Source organism: Leptonychotes weddellii, chromosome 6, assembly GCF_054177405.1.
Source record: "Leptonychotes weddellii isolate Sample4059 chromosome 6, ASM5417740v2, whole genome shotgun sequence".
In the NCBI taxonomy this organism is placed as follows: Eukaryota; Metazoa; Chordata; class Mammalia; order Carnivora; family Phocidae; genus Leptonychotes; species Leptonychotes weddellii.
The window spans coordinates 89,015,928-89,036,275 of NC_138374.1; the positions used below are offsets into that span (position 1 = coordinate 89,015,928).

Genomic DNA, 20,348 nt, shown 5'->3' on the forward strand with positions numbered 1-20,348 from the left:
GGGTTAGCCTGATGATGGGTATTAAAGAGGGCACGTATTGAATGGAGCACTGGGTGTTATACACAAAGAATGAATCATGGAACACTACATCAAAAACTAATGTAATGTATGGCAATTAACATAACATAATAAAACAAAAATAAAAAGAAAAATAAAAAAATCTCAGAGTCCTTAGATCCACTGGTCTTGTTGAACAACAGAGTCCTTCATCTTCATCATTTAGACAATATCCAAGATACACAAAGATTTCTAGCCCCTTGATTTAGACTTCTTAATTGTTAGTGCCAATAACTGAGATTGTAAACAAAAGGAAGTTATCCAAAATAAAAAGAAGTTTTATTTATGAAAAATAAGTTAGTCATTTCTATATCAAGCCAAAAAGAGGTCAATGGACAGGAAGATCTTGGCCGTCCCAGTAGGTTTGTCTAAACCAGCACACACACAAGCAGAAACATGAAGATCAGATATAGTTCTGGGCAGGGTAAGCAATCTAGGAACATGTGAGCGTAGTATGCAAGGATCTGGATGTTGTCAAGTCTAAGAAAGCCAGGCCAGAGCAGGAATGTAAATTCCAGGAGACCAGGGACATAATCTGTTTCGTTCATCTGCGTACAGTCATATGCCAAAAATAGTGCCTAACTCGTAGAAATGAAGATTTGTTAGATAGATAACTAATCCATCAACTAAATAGAATTCATGCAGCCATTAAAGTGTTGCTATAGATATAAAGGTATTGATATACCAGAAAGTGAAAAGTCAAATTGGGAATGACACTTGGAGTGTCATTCCATTTTTGTTCAGGTGTGTATATGTGTAGATATACAAATATCTGGAAAGATATACTAAAATGTCCATGTTGGTTATAATTATCTCTGTACAGTGGGGTTAGGGATAATTTTAACTTCTTTCTTTATTTATTCATATTTACAGCTTTGTTGATGAACATTGGTCACATCCATTATAAAAAGGTTTTTTTTATACTATGTGTATGATATGTGTAAGTGTATAATGGTGTTACTGTAAAGATCATTATCCTGGACCTCAGAATATAAGCCTCTTGCTTAATTTCAGAGCTCCTAAGGAAGGCCCAGGAGTTTCAGGCTGCAAAATGCTGAAGGAGTGAGAAGCTCCTCCTATTTCTCACGGCCTCTTCCAATATTTAAAGCACTTCTGACTGCTTCCCAGCCCACACCCAACAGAGAAAACCATTGTGTCAAAGGGACAGCACCAAAAGGCAAAAGGAAGGTGAGGATAATAGCTGGGGGTAGTAGCTGAAAAGGAAATGCTCAGCACGCCAAAGAATGTAGAGAGATTTGGCTCATATGGCACTACGTTATTAAATGGTTTGGCATTGTTAAATGAGTTGGTTTTAAATGCTAAACCAAGACATCATAAACAAAGTCTGCAGCCAAGTCCGTGAAACAATTTGGCCTCTTCCAAGGAAAGTCTGTGACTTGACTAGTGAAGTGTTTTATTAAGTTCCTGCTTATTATTATATTGCCACTGCTACAGTGTTTCCAGCTGATTACTGACCACACTGTGAGAGCTTTCTTACCTCTTGTCCCAGTGAAGCAGTATTGATTGATCAACTTCTTGACAGAAGACCATGGCAAAGAAGGTGGCAGTGATTGGAGCCGGGGTCAGTGGCCTGGTCTCTCTGAAGTGCTGTGTGGATGAGGGACTGGAGCCCACTTGCTTTGAGCGAACTGAAGATATTGGAGGGCTGTGGAGGTTCAAAGTAAGTAAGATCTTCATGTTTCTTGAGCAGATTGTGCCTACAGATGGGCCTTATTGGGGGATTTTCTAAGCAAATTTGATCAGACTTATCTCATGCAGCTACACAGGAACTAAAGAAATAGGCTGTCATCTCTCCCAGATCATTACTATCCTACCCCAGGTGGCCAACCCAGGCATGCAAAGGACCTTTCCTTATGGATCCTGCAATTTCCAGCCCACATTCTTGTGATTCTCAAAGCCACATACTAATATTGGAGAGCATATTACAAAACAGAAGTGACAGAAATTCTTTTCAAGATGTCACTTCCATTCCAATCACTGAGCAGCTGCTTTTTCAGAGAGTGTGCTCTTACTACTACTGACTATTTTTCTCTAACAAATAAACCATGTTTGTTTGCTTAGCTTTACTGATGACACTCTAGGGTAACTGCTGGGAAACTCTTTAAAGATATTATTGGGGTGCCAGGGTGGTGCAGTAGGTTAAGCGTCCAACTCTGTTTCAGCTCAGGTTGTGATCTCAGGGTCCTAAGATCGAGCCCGTATCTGGCTCCATGCTCAGCGTGGGGTCTGTTTGAGATTCTCTCTCCCTTTGCCCCTCCTGCTTATGCTCTCTCTCTTTCTCTCAGATAAATAAATAAATCATTAAGAAAAATAAAATAAAAAGATATTATTAAATATATTCATTCAATTCATTCTATTAGCCAAATCTAAATATTGATAATGCTATCCATTCAACAGTTTTTACATAAAAATTAGAAAGATATATAGATAGACAGCTGTATGGATTCATAATTATTCTTTCCCACAGTCTTTTGAGTTTAAGTACTAGCTTGCCACCTCCTCAGTGCAAGATCTTGGGCAAACTTATTTACATCCCTATGTCTTAGTTTTCTAAGTGTAACCGGGATAATAATAGAATAGTGTAATTATTTCACAGTGCTGTTTTGAAGATTAAGGGAGATAATTCATGTAGAAAACTTAGAGCGCAATAAATGTTAGCTACAATAATTATATTTATATTTTATAGATAAGCAAACAGAAACTGAGGGAAGTTAAATAACTTGATCATGGTCACACAGCTAGAGGAATTGGCATTCAAATCCAGGTCTCTATGACTTCTAAACAGCTAACCCCCTACTTATAACCATGCCCAACTTGCATTTTTGCTCAGAAAGTTTACACAGAAGTTCCAGCTCAGAACTCCAGAGCAATAACTTTAGGATTGTGTATCAGGTACATCTAAGTGAGGGATAGAACAGGTGAGAACACTCTAGACAAAAGCAAAAGGTTTGAATATGCTAAAAGCAGATTCTGACATCAGCAGAGACCATCCAAAGAGCTCTGCCTATAAGCCAAATAAAAATCTATTCATTCAACTATACAAACACAATCAGAGCTAATGATGGAGATGTTGATCCTTATATAGGACAGGTAACTTGCAGAGAGGAAACTGGAAAAACAGCTTGAATTACATTCATTGCTTACTAACAGCTGATCATTAGAAACATTATAGCTTTTCCTGAGAGGGTGATATAAAAAGGTGGTCATTCCTGTCTTAACCAAAGATGTATTTTTTGTTGTTGTTCACTCGAGGTTCACAAACAGACTCCACTGAGGTTTTTTTCCCCGCAGGTAGATTTTTTAACCTAAGGAAGAAATGTGAAGTTATAACAAATTAATATTTAATAATAAATTTTCACTCTTTTATTACCTGATCTGGGACTTAATATCAAAAAGGCTAATGTCCCTTACTTGATTATCATCAATTTGGCAACAGAAGAGGTGAGAGTTATTTTGAATGATCTGGCAAAATATGATTTGATGAATTCCAGGAGGATTTCTTTCTGCCCCAAAATATTTTTCCTACACAGTTCCCAGTGTCTAATATTTCAGAATTAGAGATATCTTCCTATGGGTTAGAAAAGTTAGATTACAATTTGAATTAATTAAATCTTATTAGATATAAAATGCTTAAGTATATAATTTCCTGAAACCTGTAACAATATCACATTTCAAACCTCTCAAAACTATGTCCAATAAAGAAACATAAACAATTTTCTCAACTCAAACAAGACAAATAATCTCCCGCAATGTGAAACATACAGAATGCAAAATTTCACAGGTGGCCACTGGAGCCATGTGAAAGTCTTGATTACCAACAGACTGGGCTGCCCAAGGGAAGAGGTACTGAAAAGGATGCTGGAGCCACCATGCCCACTCCCCCAGGAAGCTTTGCCTCTTCAGTACTATACCATCCAGAATCAATTTTGGAAATAGGTTATTCTTTAATTTCTATATTTACACACAATCCTTCTAAGGTCACTTAATATATTTAATGCTGACAAGTTAAAACAAAATTTAAGAATCCTTGCCCCATGCCCAGCTCAGAGTGCTGAATTCTTCCAAAAGGTTCTCCAGCAGCCCCTAGTGGCAGCTTTGGAACATGGGCAGGGTGGGTAATTAACATATTTTTAGCATTTTTCCAGCGATGGAAAAGTACTTGCCTTGCATCCTCTTATTTTTTCTTCACAATACTCCTAAAAAGTAGTGTTGGGGAAGCAAGAACTCCTGCCCCCTCAAAAGTCCTTCCAGCTGGACTGAGTCAGATTGACGTAAGACAGATTAACAGCAGAAAATCAAATTTAACAGGTGTAGCACAGGGAATCCACATAGACGTGAATTCCAAAGACAGGCAAAATGAGGTGTGTATGTCATTCCGAACTAAGGAGAAGGGGGTGTGGTTCTGGGACTTCAGAGGAAAGGAATACATTTCACAGGGCCATAAGAAGAATAGATGCTTGGTAATTAGATACTTGCCCTACCATTCAGATGGGTCACTCAGATAAAATTTATCTCTGTTAATAACCCTTACTCTGGGAAATACCCACAATTTAGATTCTTCTGTGTGGTTAAGGGAGTACAAAAGTTTCTCTTGAGCCCATCAAATCTCAAGTGCTTCCAGCTCAAAATAATCCTCATGCCAAAGTGGCATGTTTGGGGCGGGGGGCTGTCCTAAACCCCTTCAGTAGGTATTATGATTATCCTCAAGGACATGTGAAAAGGAAGTTGAGATTTGGAATGAACAACTTGTCCAGGGGAACATAGGTGGTGGAAAAAGCACAAAAATGAAGGTCTGTAAGATACCTGAACCCGCGTAGTTGATCATCTTACTGAGGTGTTAAGAGAGGAAAGCACGATCTTCCTTTAGCCACTAATCTTCTCTGCCTCTTTCATTGTTCCTGATACCTGCGTTCACAGCAAAGTTACCAATATACATTGGTTTTTTGCTTGTTTGTTTTTTACATTTGGATATAAATATATCTTTTCCTAGCTATGTATACTCAATTATTTTAATTAATCTTCATATAATAGTCTCTAAATATCTCTCCATCTTGGTTTCCTTCCTCTAGATTCAATCTGAAATTTTACTTTCTCTCTTAAAATGTGACTCCCACAAGATCCAATATTCCAAACCAATTTATTTTTATAAAATATATATTTTTCAGAACTAAAGAGGTGCTTGGCATTGCTTTAGACAATGGAGAATGAATTGGACACAATCACGGCCCTCAAAGAATTTATAATCAACTGCTCTAACAATTGCCCTCTATGACTGACGCTTCACTTGGCCTGGATGGTCTGGCTCCTACTAAAACAAATTTAATGTTGCATTAGCTTTTTCTGCATTTGCAAAATTAAAGCTATCATTCATATTATTTTCACATGAATTATATCATTTTATACTCACAATACTCTTTTACATTATTTATTATTAATTTCAACTTAAATATAAGAAAACCAAGGGTAAATGGCTTACCCATAGTGACTAATAAATGGTTGATAGGTCTTAGAAGTAGCCACAATAGTGAGATTAAATATACATAAGTTCTCCATCATGCTTTGTCTCACATAACTCTAATCATTTATATTGAGTTTGAGATCAATTAAAAGTTCTAGATCTTGGGATGCCTGGGTGGTTCAGTTGGTTAAGTATCTGCTTTCGGCTTGGGTCATGATCCCATGGTCCTGGGATTGAGTCCCACATCGGGTTCCTTGCTCAAAAAAAAGCCTCCTGCTGCTTCCCCTGCTTGTGCTTTCTCTCTCGCTCTCTCTCTCTCTGACAAATAAATAAAATCTTTTTTTAAAAAAAGTTCTGGGTCTTTTTTATTTGAACCATTGATGACCCGGGTCACTATTATTCTATCCTTATGAAACTGAATTTTTAATCCAGTTTATAGGAAATCACATTTGTGAATGTTAAACAGTATTTTGTTGGTTTTATCCTTGGTCAAGAAATGTTTATTTGAAATTTCAATTCTGTCTATTCTATTTCAATTCTTTCAGTTCTATGCTTTGGGTACACACAAATTTGATCATCTGTACTTGTGTCCATCAAAACTATTGACTTAAATGTTGAAAATAGGAAGATAAAAATGTGAAACAGACACCTGGGGTAGCACCAAATGGAACTTCCCACACGATACCATCTCTGCACTGACCTGAACATGCACTCCTGTTTATCTTTCCTATGGCTCACAGTCTCTCTTTTGTTTCAAACAGCTTGTTCTTTTTTCTTTTTTTAAGATTTTATTTATTTGTCCAATAGAGAGAGAGAGCGTGCACACAAGAAGAAGGAGTGGCAGGCAGAGAGAAAAGCAGGCTCCCCGCTGAGCAGGAAGCCTGATGTGGGGCCCATCCCAGGACCTGGGATCATGACCTGAGCTGAAGGCAGATGCTTAACTGACTGAGAACACCCACAAACAGCTTGCTCTTTTTAACAGCACATTCTGTTCACTTGAAGTTTAGCATTATACAGGACCAGTGTAGGCACAGAAAAGTTTCCCCTTCTTCCCTTCTAGGTTCTTTGTCTGGTCTAGTAATCAAACTGATATAAGAAAGAGTAACAGGAGGAAAAGGAACAAACATTTAATAACATGTCTATCTCCTCTGTACATGGGAGAGACCCAGGAAAACTGAGCAACTCCCTGAAGTGGCCATCACTTTAAATACCATCTTCAGCTAAAGACAAAAGAAGATGTTGAGGGTGGGGAGTCAGTTACAGAAGGTGACCAGGAAAAGCAGTAAGTAAGGGTAAGGTTGTTGTGCAGATTTAAGTCATTGCCTTCTCCTTTGATAAGAGTTTCTAGAGACTGACTCACCCCCTTCATCCTGGTACTTTGAGGGGACACCCTTACAAGTGGAGATTTCCCTTCTACATGTAAGTATCTCTTACAGAAGGGTAACTTCTACTCAGTCTTCAGAGCTTCCCCTGTGTCTGCTGTTTCTTAAAAATAACAGACACATGAAAAAATGCTCCACATCATTTGCCATCAGGGAAATACAAATCAAAACCACAATGAGATACCACCTTACACCAATTAGAATGGCTAAAATTTACAAAACAGGAAACGACAAATGCTGGCGAGGATGCAGAGAAAGGGGAACCCTCTTACACTGTTGGTGGGAATGCAAGCTGGTGCAGCCACTTTGGAAAACAGTATGAAGGTTCCTCAAAAAGTTGAAAATGGAGCTACCCTATGACCCAGCAAATGCACTACTGGGTATTTACCCCAAAGATACAGATGTAGTGAAAGAAGGGGCACATGCACCCCAATGTTCATAGCGGCAATGTCTGCAATAGCTAAAATGTGGAAGGAGCTGAAATGTCCTTCAACAGATGAATGGATAAAGATGCTGTGGTTCATATATACAATGGAATATTACTCAGCCATCAGAAAGGATGAATACCTACCATTTACATCAATGTGGATGGAACTGGAGGGTATTATGCTGAGTGAAATAAGCCAGTCAGAGAAAGATAATTATTGTATGGTTTCACTCATATGTGGAACATAAGGAATAGTGCAAGCGACAATATGGGATGGGAGGGAAAACTGAATGTGAAGAAATCAGAGAGGGAGACAAACCATGAGAGACTCTTCACTCCGGGAAACAAACTGAGGGTTGCGGAAAGGGAGGTGGGTGGGGGGATGGGGTTAACTGGGTGATGGGCATGAAAGAGGGCATGTGATGTGATGAGCACTGGGTGTTATACACAACTAATGAATCATTGAACATTATATCAAAAACTAATGATGCACTATATGCTGGCTAATTGAATTTAAATAAAAATAAATAAACCAGTTTAAAATAATCCCCATGCTAAATGGACATATTCTAGGGTGGTAAACTCTGCTCCTCTTCATTGGTTTAGAACAGCCATTTGCTCTCCAGAAGAGATAACCTCCTTTCCCTTGTTTTACTTTTGGGCATTCCCTTAGGTAAATTTAACCCAAGAATCTATCACAGCATAATTCAATATAATTTAGACATTTGTACCTTGCTGCCCATTTAATGGAAGCAAGTTTAACATATTAGATATTTGTAACTTTCCAGGCAATGAAATATAAAATACTATGCATGGTCCTTAATTAAGCCTATTCACCAGTAGTTTAAGATATACATTAGTTAACTTGCCATAATACTTTTAAAGAAGTAATGTTTGCATGTAATAGAACAGAAAAAAGTTTATAGCATACTACTAGCAAAACATTTACTTATTCCCACTATGCTACTGAATGTCCATTTAGGTATCATTAAGCCCTATTTGCAGTGATGAAAAATGCTTCTGGTTAACATTACATATTCTTTCATTCTTTCAACATATTAAATGATTTTGTACAATATCCCAGGTATATGCTTGGTACTGTTGACCTTAAAAATAAAATAAGATTTTACCAGCAAACGATGGGTTTGCTCAGGAATAAAAGAGAATTGCAATCTGGGACAAACAAGCTGTGGCAAAACCATAGGCAAGTCAGGGAAAAAAGTAAAGGGATTTTTTTTTTTTTAAGGAGAAAAGGGGTAAGTTGGGAGACTGTTATAAACTAAAAGTCAATTGGAGTAAACTGGGAATTTGGGGTATGGTAGCTTTTCATTAGCTGAACTGTTTCCCAGGAGGATGAGGAAAGCATCTCTTCCTCCAGATGGAAGAGTAGAGTAGTAACCATGTGCAAGGTCAAGCCCATCTCTTCCTGCTGGGTCTGCAACTGACAAGAAGTGTTGGGGCCAAAACCTCCCAACTCCATTTTAGTGAGGTTTTCTGTTGCTAATTTTCACAGTACTAAAAATGCGCAACACTCCCACAGTCTCAGGGCTTATAGTTCATGAGAGGAAATACTAAAGAAAATCCATATCAGAGTCAATTTTGTAAGGGTTCTTACACTAAGTGTTATGGAAAGCACAGAATCTCATGCAGTACAAAATAGGGCAAGCTTCCTAGAGGGTATAATGCTTTCATTTGTCTTGACAATAAGCAGAGATCAGGCATGTGAATATGGAGAAAGAGTGTTCTAGGCAGAGCAAGTGGCATGTGCAAAAATACAGAAGCTCGAGAAGCCTGACACACTTAGAGAAGATAAAGTCATGTGATACAGATAGAATGAAGAATGCAGACTGGTGGGTGGTAACTGATGAGGCTAGAGAAGATAGCCAGGGTCTCATCATGAGAAATGTGTGTCCCATGCCAAGGAGTATACTCTTTACCCTGAAGGCAGTAAAGAAAGTGGGCAATATTGGGGTCAGGGAGTTTAACTGGGGGTCACTATTGATGATCAAAGCCAGAGATCTAGAGATACCAGCCTAATGGAGAGAGAGCAGAATGCAGTGATGGTCTAATAAATGTGGTGGTTCCCCATGTTTATATGCATAAGAATCAGCAGGGGAGCACTTCTAAAATACAGATGTCTGGACCCAAACCAGACCTACTTGGACTTTATATTTTTTTTTCAAAGCTCCCCTGAGTTCTTATAATGCAACCGGTCCCCTGAATGGTATTTGGGAACCACAATTTTATCCCAAACTGTAGGACAAGAACATAAAAATAGTTTGTCTTACTCATTTCAAGCAATGGAGCAGATAGATATAAGGTCCACCTGAAAGAGTAAAAATTTGGAATGATAGAATATTTTTAAAGAAATACAATTTTATTATTTCCAACTGCTTAGAGTAACTAGCCATGTGAACAAAATATTGATTGGTAGAGGTCAATATAATAATGCTTCACAATGAAAATGACTAATTAGTAAGTTTTTGTAATTCACATTTGTAATAAGGTAATCTACTTTTGCTCTATAAGCTTGCTCCCTCTAGTAGATTAAATATTACCCTTATAATCTTTCTCTTTTTTTTAAGATTTTATTCACTTATTTGACAGAGAGAGACACAGCGAGAGAGAGAACACAAGCGGGGGAGTGGGAGATGGAGAAGCAGGCTTCCCGCCAAGCAGGGAGCCCGATGCAGGGCTCGATCCCATGACCCTGGGATCATGACCTGAGCAGAAGGCAGACGCCTAACAACTGAGCCACTCAGGTGCCTCACCCTTATAATCTTTCTTAAACTTAGATTAGTCTTCACAATGTTTTTATTTTTATAGAGTCAAAGATAAACTTCAGTCCAACCTTTGATCAAAAGATCGTAAATTCTAAATCAGTGCTGTCTGAACTAACTTGATTTTGCTATATAGTCCTCTGATATTCAGAAAATTCCATATTAGGAAAATACTTCATCATATGATCATTTATTTTAAACAGATAAATTGTAGCATATTCTATCTGCTAGGAAATTCAGACTATCAGTATTTGTGCTTAAATGTATATTTTTAAAGTTGGCTCCACGCTGGGTGTGGAGCCCAATGTGGGGCTTGAACTCAAGACCCTGAGATCAAGACCTGAGCTGAAACCAAGAGTCAGACACTTAAAAAAAAAAAAAAAAGAGCCAGGCACTGAGCCACCCAGACACCCCTGGCACTGCTTATATTTTAAATTATGTATGTGAGTTACATTTATCTATTTTGAAAGCTGTGTCTTCCTCTTTTTGGCTTGTCATCTTATTCTGTCTCCACCTTTCCATCCTAAAAGTCCAAATGCATTTTTATTCAATGTACTGTGAAACACCCAAGCTCCCTAGAGATAGAAACTGTGTGTCCTATTTTTGTCCCTAACTCCAAGCTCAGGGCCTGGACAAGAGAGATGATTGATATGTATTTGTTTATTAATAAGAATCATTCTCCCTTTCTATCAATCTGTCAGTCTGTCATCACCAACACCAGCAAAGATTATTACATGATCTTCAGAAAAGAAATTTGTGATGTCACCATCAATTATTGACAAATTACACCAGTACCCTCAGCAAACCCCAGTTTTACCCAGATTTATCTAAACACATAGACATCTGCTTCAGCCAACATAGGAAGAAGTACATATAGAAATAAAGCTTTTTTTTAACAGCTGTATACCAATCAACCATAATTAAGATTATCACATGATCTTCAGGAAAGAAATTTGTGATGTCACCATCAATTATTGACAAATTACACCAGTACAACTCTCAGAGGAGAGTCTTGCCTGGACTCTGAAATTACTATAGGAGCTCAGACATCAGAACCAGTTCTCATCACTCCAAGTGCCCTTAAAAGTGACCTGACAGAGGAGCCAACCACATTTCAAAGCCACTTTATTGGTGCTCGAAAAAACTAACATGTTGGTTATAGTACAACAATCTTAGTTTAGCTATTCCAAATCTATGACTGGTTTAGTAAGATTAACCCTCATGACCTATAATCCTAGCAACAGAGGCAAACATGTGTTGAGCACTTATTTGAAGTCAGGCTTTGTGCTAAGCACTTTGTCTAATCTCAGCCTGATAACAATTGTTCAATGTTGTGATTATTAATGAACCCCATTTTACAGGAGAAACTGAGGAAATTGACTTAAGTGACTTGCCCATGGCTATAAAGTCATTAAGGGTGGTAGAATCAGGATATAAACCCCATCTGACACCAGGGCTCTCATGTTTAACTCTACTCTGTACTAATAAAATTACCTGGTCTTGAGAAAAACAATTGGTATTTCTTTGCCTCATGAAATACAGTTGACCCTTGAACATCACAAGGGTTGGGGCGCTGAACCCCACACAGGTGAAAATCTATGTATAACTTTTGGCTCCCCCAGAACATAACTACTAATAGCCTAATGTTGACGAGAAGCCCTACCGATAACATAAACAGTCGATTAACACAAACCTTGTATGTTATGTGTATTATATACTGTATTCTTACACTAAAGCAAGCTAGAGAAAAGAAATGTTATTAGAAAATCCTAAGTACTGTGAAACACCCAAGTATAAGTGGACCCACGCAGTTCAAACCCATGTTGTTTGAGGGTCAACTGTATTTCCAAGTTTGAGAATTTGGTTGGGTAGGGAAGTCAGGCACTTAGTCTTACCAAGGACATTGTATTTGACCATGTTGAAACATCCAGAAATAGTTTACATATCAGTATGACTCTAGTATTATGCAATTTGAAGCCCCTGCCTTCCGCATTCCTTCTATCTCTCTTTCTCATTCATTCACTCATCCATTCATTCATCCATGCCTACCACAGGCCAAGATGAGGCCTTTTGAACATGAACAGGAGCAATGCCTTTAACTTTCCTAGTCCAGAATCAAGGCTCCGATGATACTGCTGTTGCAGTTTCAGGAGAATCCTTATAAACAAAGACTTATTTAGCAAGTATTCTACATACCGCTCTTAAATGACATAATCTGAGTACAAACATTGTTTTAGCTTTGGTACCTCATATTGGTACTAATAATCTTGAACTTAGCACATAGTGAGGCCCAATGCATATAAAAAACTTTGCTGATAAAAGAGGTGAGATCCCATGGTTTACTCTTTTTTAAGGCTTTGAGATCAGGGTCAGCCAGCTTTCTAGGTGATTAGAGTTCAGTGTGGTGTTAACTGTGTGTAAGTGTTTGAATGCTAAGGGAGTTTGCATTAAAATATGAAGGGGTTTCCCTCTCATACACAAGGATACAATGACCCTGAACTCTGGATGAATAAATCATGGTATTTTAATTTTCAACCACTAGCCTCAAATTGCTCAGAAGCATTTACTGAGGATTTCTTGGGTGACATTATTTAAATTTTCTTATGCAAGCCTCTTTGATAACCTGCTGATTTCAGTGTGCTTAGAGGAAATTATAAACTCAACCATATTATGAGCTACTTCCAGTTTTAACAAAGAATACTCACCAACATTTATATTCAAGTTTAAGATCTGATTGGTACTAATGCTTTCACTTTTATCACTTGAGGAAGGTTGATTTGCATAAAGCATAAAATGAAGGTAGGGCATTCAAATTAAGATGTGAAAACTACCTGCCCCCAGAAGTATTCATTTTTTTTAAAGATTTTATTTATTTATTAGAGAGAGAGAGAAAGAGACAGAGCATGAGCATGAGCAGGGGGGGAGGAGACAGAAGGAGAAGCAGACTCCCCGCTGAGCAGGGAACCCAACAGGGCTCAATCCCAGGATCCTGAGATCATGACCTGAGCCAAATGCAGAGGCTAAACTGACTGAGCCACAGAGGTGCCCCAGAAGTATTCATTTTAATTGAAATTCTCCATTATGTTTTCTGACCAGTGCCCCAGAATTTATTGGTTCCTAAAGGAAGGTGGGTATAGTCTCCCAGGGCGATTTTTGGAATGGGTCTAATTGTCACAATGGCTGGCATTAAATAGGTAGAGACCTAGGATGCTAAATATCCTGCAATGTGCCAAAAGGAGGATTGTCCCCACTCCCATTCCCACCAATGGTAATAGCCCCTCCAGGGAGCAACACTGGAGGGCCCTAACTGGGCCCTATCTCATGGGATGATGATGTTATACCCCATTACCCAGACACTGCCATCACGCTACAACAATGAAAGAGAATCACATCTCCCAAGGGTTAGATTTGGAAAAAGTGTAAAACACTAAGGGATTGTTATAAATGCAACATGACTATCATTCTTTTTTATTTGATTCTTCAGGAAAATGTTGAAGATGGTCGAGCAAGTATCTATCAATCTGTCATCACCAACACCAGCAAAGAAATGTCTTGTTTCAGTGATTTTCCAATGCCTGAAGACTTTCCAAACTTCCTGCACAATTCTAAGCTCCTGGAATATTTCAGAATTTTTGCCAGAAAGTTTGATCTTCTAAAATATATTCAGTTCCAGGTATTGTATTTTGGGGAGAATGGTTTTCTCTACATGGGTTCAGCTCACATTTAAATAGAGAAGTTACTCTGGTAATGAAAGAAATTGTGAATAAAACCAAGTGTTCCAATCCAATTCTTTCCTGGAAGATAAGAGCATGATAGAAGACCTAAAAGGCAGTGATATTAAAGATTATGTACACATTAGCGAAGAGGAAAATCACCTGTTAAAACTAAGGGTTTGAATAATGATGATATTGATGAAACTGCAATTAAGCTAATACCTATAACCACTGCAGACTCCTAGCCTCATTTCCCTTGAAAGGACAGAAGAAAAAAATCAAACTACTATTTCATTTCCTGATCTTCTCTGTAGAAATGGAATTTCTAAGAAAAAAATGTACTAAATAAGCTCACAGTTCTCCATTTCATAAGCCTGTAGAAACTATTTTTGGTATTTGGGGGCGGGGGGTGGGCATGATGCATTCTCTAGCAACATAAGAATGGCAGGATCATTTTGAAATACAATTATAACTACCTTTCCTGTGTTACCTCAAAAACAAATAATCAACAAGAAAACAATATTCTCACTAAATATGCTGAATTTTTATCAATAACCTACACTCTGAAAACTAGTAACTGTGCTTGTAAATAAAATTAAATTATATCTCTGAATAAATGTTAGTGAGTTAAAATTTTTTTTTAATTTAAATTCAATTTAGTTCAGGGGTAGAATTTAGTGATTCATCAGTTGCATATAACATCCAGTGCTCATTACATCAAGTGCCCTCCTTAATTCCCATCACCTAATTACCCCATGTCCCCACCTACCTCCCCTCCAGCAACTCTCAGTTTGTTACCTGTGGTTAAGAGTATCTTATGGTTTTTCTCCCTCTCTGTTTTTATCTTATTTTATTTTTCCTCCCCTTCCTCGATGTTCATCTGTTTTGTTTCTTAAATTCCACATATGAATGAAATCATATGGTATTTGTCTTTCTCTGACTGATTTATTTCACTTAGCATAATATGCTCTAGTTCCATCCACATCACTGCAAATGGCAAGATTTCATTCTTTTTTGATGGCTGAGTAATATTGCATTGTGTGTACATAACTACATCTTCTTTATCCTTTCATCTGTCAATGGACATCTGGGCTCTTTCCATAGTTTGGCTATTGTGGACATTGCTGCTATAAACATTTGGGTGCATGTGCACCTTCAAATCACTATGTTTGTACCCTTTGGATAAATACCTAGTAGTGCAATTGCTGGGTCATAGGGTAGTTCTATTTTTAACTTTTTGAGGAACCTCCATACCGTTTTCCAGAGTGGCTGCACCAGCTTGCATTTCCACCAACAGTGTAAGAGGGTTCCCCTTTCTCCACCTCCTCACCAACATTTGTTGTTTCTTGAGTTGTTAATTTTATCCATTCTGATCCCTGTGAGGTGGTATCTCACTGTGGTTTTGATTTTTATTTCCCCAATACCGAGTGATGGTGAGCATTTTTTTCATGTGTCTGTTAGCCATTTGTGTTCTTCTTAGAGAAATATCTGTTCATGTCTTCTGCCCATTTCCTGACTGGAGTTTTTGGGTTTTGGGTGTTGAGTTTGATAAGTTCTTTATTGATTTTGGATACTAGCCCTCTATCTGATATGTCATTTGCAAATATCTTCTCCCATTCTATTGGTTGCCTTTTAGTTTTGTTGATTATTTCCTTTGCTGTATAAAAGCTTTTAATCCTGATGAAGTCCTAATAGTTCATTTTTGCTTTTGTTTCCCTTGCCTCTGGAGATGTGTCTAGCAAGAAGTTGCTGTGGCCAAGGTCAAAGAGGTTGCTGTCTGTGTTCTCCTTTAGGATTTTAATGGATTCCTGTCTCACATTTAGGTCTTTCAGTGAACTAATTTTTTTGTAACACTTCTCATTTTCTCAGTAATTTCAGTTTTGTTCCAGGTTTGTATTATATTAATTTATAATAGCTGATTGTGGTGGAAATCTATATTTGTAAATGCCATTAAAATGTATCTAAGGTACTACATTAGAAAACTATTACCCATCTCCTGGGGGATCCATCTTATGAATAACAGATCTTTTTATACCAGAAGTGGGTCTTTGTCCATTTGATTATCAATTTATTTAACAGATATACTGCCCTCTTATGGTATGTACTTTTTATTATCTGTTCTTTGAAAGATCAGGTTAAAGTTGTAAGAGAGCTATTTCTCTTATTTATTGTATTACTGCTGTTCAGTTTCCTGAAGGTTAGAGAGGAGTTAGGGACACTCATTTCCATTATTGGTCTCTGAGTTGGTATTAGCCATAAGATGTTAGGCTGTAAAAGGTTCTGTTGCATTTCTAATAAACTCCTGAGTGAATACTGAAGGTGTTGGTTCTCAAACCATATCTTGAATAGCAATAATCCACAGTACTTTAGCTAATCTACTACCCTAAACTGTAAATCTGAAATCTTTAATCTCAGCCAAAATTGCCCAGACATTTTATAGTCCTTTGCAAGCTTTATGCTAATAGTCTGTATATATTTTTTTAATGGAAACAACTTCAAAAATTGCCAAACCAGCATTTTTTTTAAATATCTGAAAATTTGAAAAGCATGTATATGGGACTCAAATACTCATAAGCAAGAGGAACATGCCATTACTCTAGGAGTGAGAAAAACTTTGCTTCCGCTTGACATTGTTTCTTAAACATCAAAGATGTAAAACCTTTATGGATACTTTTAAAAAGTCATAGCCCTTCAGACAGTGAGCTACATAAAAAAAATTAATGAACATAAATTATTTCATCCAAATGAGATCATGAACTATATTGCTAACATGATGTACTCTGTTTGAAAAATAATAACATGAACAACTACCATTCATAGGATGCTGACAATGTGCCAGACACGATGCAAAGTGCTTCACATGAAATATCTTCTCTAATACAGAGTCTGCACAGAGGTGGACACATAAAAGATTCTTAATAAATACTGACTATGTGATCATTTGAATGATGGGCATGTGTTCTATATCTTGCCCAGACTTTGTGTTTCTTTTATGTCTCTCTCTCTTGAGTCCTTATTCAGTCTTTAGCAGACTGGTTCCCATGGCTGAGTCTTGCACAAAGTACCATATCCTTGGTAGCTCCCCACCAAAGAAGAATGAGAAGGGGGCACTTAGCAGTCTTTGCTTTAAGCATTTTGAACTGGATTCATATGGAACCTAAATGGAGTCACACCTTGTATTCTACCCATTCCCACTCCCAGGGTACTGTGTGAAGCTCCTGTTATGCCAGAGTAATGTTCAATTATGCCTTCTCTGTGTTTGTTCAAGACAACTGTCCTCAGTGTGAAAAAACACACGGATTTCTCATCTTCTGGCCAATGGGAGGTTGTTACTGAGAGCAACAGCAAGAAGCAAAGTGCTGTCTTTGACGCAGTTATGGTTTGCAGCGGCCATCACATCCTCCCTCACATCCCACTGGAGTCATTTCCAGGTGAGGCCTGTGGGGATTCCCAGCTTTACAGAGAGGGTGTTGTTGGGGAGGAAAATTTTTTACTTACCTTTCAACATTCTTTGGGCTTAGTCTAAGAGTTAAATTGACATGAGACAGATTAATAAGAAAAAAATAAAATGCAACCATGCATATAGAGACTCCATAAGAATATGAAGCCCACAGGCAGTCAGGCAATTGCAGCTTACATGCCATTCTGAGCTAAAGAGAAGGATGTAGGGGCTGGGGACTACAAAGGGAAGGATGACAATTCACAGGAAGATGAAAAAGGATAAATGTTTGGTAAACTAATGTTTCCTGGACCACTCAGAAACAGTGGGACACAGAGAGGAATTTTAACAGACTGCTCCTCCCTGTCTACCTCACCTAATTCTATTATACTGTAGTTGTCTATGGTGACAGCTCCCTTCCTGGAGCAGATCCTCTATCTAAATTCTTTTAGGCAGTTGGGGGGAAAGTCAAAGTTTTTCTAAGCCTTCTGTTTCTTAAAAATTATTAGCCTAAAATAATCCACATGCCAAGGAGACACATTTTGAGGTGACAAATTTTGCTCCCCTACAGTGTTCAGGTATTTTATATGGAGGTTGGATTGACAAGCAGAATTAGTTACTGCAACTGGGCGTAATATTAAGATCTGGATAGAGCTAGAAGGATGAAAGTCTCCACATACCATCTTTGTTTCTGTTGACCTCTTTGGGTCTTCATGACACCAGGACTTCAGCAACATCCTCCAAAGTCACTAAACCTTCCACAGAACTTCAGAGAATTTTCACCCAAATTGGTTCTCTGTTGGAGAGGCCCTTATAGCCATATGCCTACCATGGCCTTTATCTATCCTGCCAAACACCATGACTTTTTTATGTCCTTGGAGACTTTTCCTCAGAGCCATGCTTACAGATGGGTTATTGAGGAGATTCCCTGGAAATAAGTGTTCCTACTGGACAGAGAGAAGGAGAGGAGTGCAAACAAGGGAACCCCACAACCATCTGTCCTGGTAACTCCCAGACCCTTCTCTCAGAGAGCGTACTTCCTTCTGAAGGCCCTCAGGGAAACATCTAATACAGTGGTTCACAGTCCAGGCCTCACATTCAAACCATCTGTTGAGCTTCTAACATCCTTATGACTTCCAAAGTTCAATTAGTATAGGGTAGGCTTAGATCATTTAAGGGTTACTCAAGGGATTTTAATATGCAGCCAGGTAAGGGACACCTGGATGACACAGTTGGTTAAGCCTCTCTTGGTTTCAGCTCAGGTCATGATCTCGGGATCGTGAGGTCAAGCCCCCTCCCCCCCAATCCCAACTAGGGCTCCATGCTCAGTGAAGAGCCTGCCTGAAAATCTCACTCCCTCTCCTTCTGCCCCTCCCTCAAACCCCAACCCCCACTCGTGCTCTCTCTCAAATAAATAAATTTTAAAAAAAAGTATGCAGCCAGGTGTGAGATCTTCTACCCTAAAGCATTGATTCTCAAAAAGAATTACCTGAAGGACTTTTAAAAACAACTTGCAAGGCTCCACCTCTGGCATTTCCAACTCAGTAGATATGGTATCATGAAGCTGAGATTTTGCCTTTCCAACAAGTTCCCAGGTTCCAGCTAAAAATGCTGGTCAAAGGACCACACCTTGAAAACTAATGATCTAAAGGTTCTTTCAAGAAACCCACCATCAAAGACAATTATTTAATAAAGTCATATTTTCCTGGGAAAGATACAGCGAAGCTTATCTTCAAAATGGCTTATCCAAGGGGGCGGAACACGATGGTGGAGGAGTAGGAGACCTGGATTTCGTCTGGTCTCAGGAATTCAGATGGATAGGGATCAAACCATTCTGAACACCTACAAACTCAACAGGAGATCGAAGAAAAAAATAGCAGCAACTCTCTGAACAGAAAAGCGACCACTCTCTGGAAGGTAGGACATGTGGAGAAGTGAATCTGAGGCGATATTCAGGAGGATAGACGGTGGGGAAAGGGCCTCCGTCGGCCACTTCTGGCAAGTGATAGAGCCGTGGAGCACAAAATCAGAACTTTTAGAAGTCGGCTCCGCTGAGGGATGTCACTCCGGTGGCTAAGCTGGGGGTGGAACCCTCGCGGGACAGTGTGGTCTCAGGACCCTTGGGGTCACAGAAAGACTGGGAGTACCTGAGTGTGGCAGAGCTCCCAGGTATCGGAGTGGGGAAGCCGGCTGCAGAGATGGAGCTGAGGCACGGGCTCTCAGCTCGGGGTTGCCATAAACCATGATCTGCACCACAGTCGGACCACTGCTCCTTCAGCAGGGACCCAACAAGCGGCAGATCCGGGGAGACTCCCCTTCCTCCCCCCGGGAGGAGCAGTGTGGGAGCGCACCACAGGGATCTGCTGGGTTTGGAGACTCCACATGGGGCCAGAGATAGAAACACTCGGTCACAGGCCAGGTGAGCACGGAGTGTGGCCAGAGACCGGGGAGACGGGAGTGACTGACTGCTTTTCTCTGGGGCGCACTGAGGAGTGGGGCCCTGAGTTCTCGGCTCCTCCGGGGTGGAGATTGGGAGGCCGCCATTTTCACTCTCTTCCTCCAAAGCTGTACGGAAAGCTTGCAGGTAACAAAAGCTCCTGAGAGCAAACGCGAGCAGATTACTTAGCCCAACTGAGAAAGGGCGGGGCAGTTCCACCTCCAGCAAAGATATTTGGGAACCACAGCAACCAGCCCCTCCCCCAGAAGATCAATGAGAACAGCCAGCCAAGACCAAGTTTACCGATCAATGAGAACAGCAGAACTCCAGCGCTAGGGGAATACTGCACATAGAATCCATGGCTTTTTTACCATGATTCTGTAGTCTTTCAAAGTTAATTTTTTTTTAACTGTCTTTTTTTTTTTTTGAGCTTTTCTTTTTCCCTTTTTCAACCAACATCTTATCAATCCCTTTTTTAAAAAACATTTTTATTTTTCATTTTTAGAGTCATAGTCTATCCCTTCATAGTAGTGACCCATATTTTTGGCATGTATATATATGTTGTTCTCTCTTTAAAATTTTGAGATAGTTTCTTCTAACAGATCAAAATATACCCTAAATCTCTAGTGTATGG

General features: G+C 39.0%; 1 protein-coding gene across 4 annotated transcripts in view; it reads left to right on the top strand.

Annotated features, from left to right (window-relative positions):
* Window positions 1-1,181: 1,181 nt before the first annotated feature.
* The window catches only part of FMO2 (flavin containing dimethylaniline monoxygenase 2), a 28,305-nt gene continuing 9,138 nt past the window's right edge, over window positions 1,182-20,348 (top strand). The window contains exons 1-4 of one of the 4 annotated variants that reach the window (XM_006736388.3): window positions 1,182-1,245; window positions 1,601-1,738; window positions 13,610-13,798; window positions 17,107-17,269. In XM_006736388.3, coding sequence (XP_006736451.1) covers window positions 1,607-1,738; window positions 13,610-13,798; window positions 17,107-17,269 — 484 coding nt within the window. In that variant the 5' untranslated portion in view covers window positions 1,182-1,245; window positions 1,601-1,606. Of the gene's footprint in view, window positions 1,246-1,512; window positions 1,739-9,948; window positions 10,108-13,609; window positions 13,799-17,106; window positions 17,270-20,348 lie in introns of those variants that run through there. The other 3 variants (XM_031031291.2, XM_031031290.2, XM_081824597.1) reach the window with 3 other exon arrangements.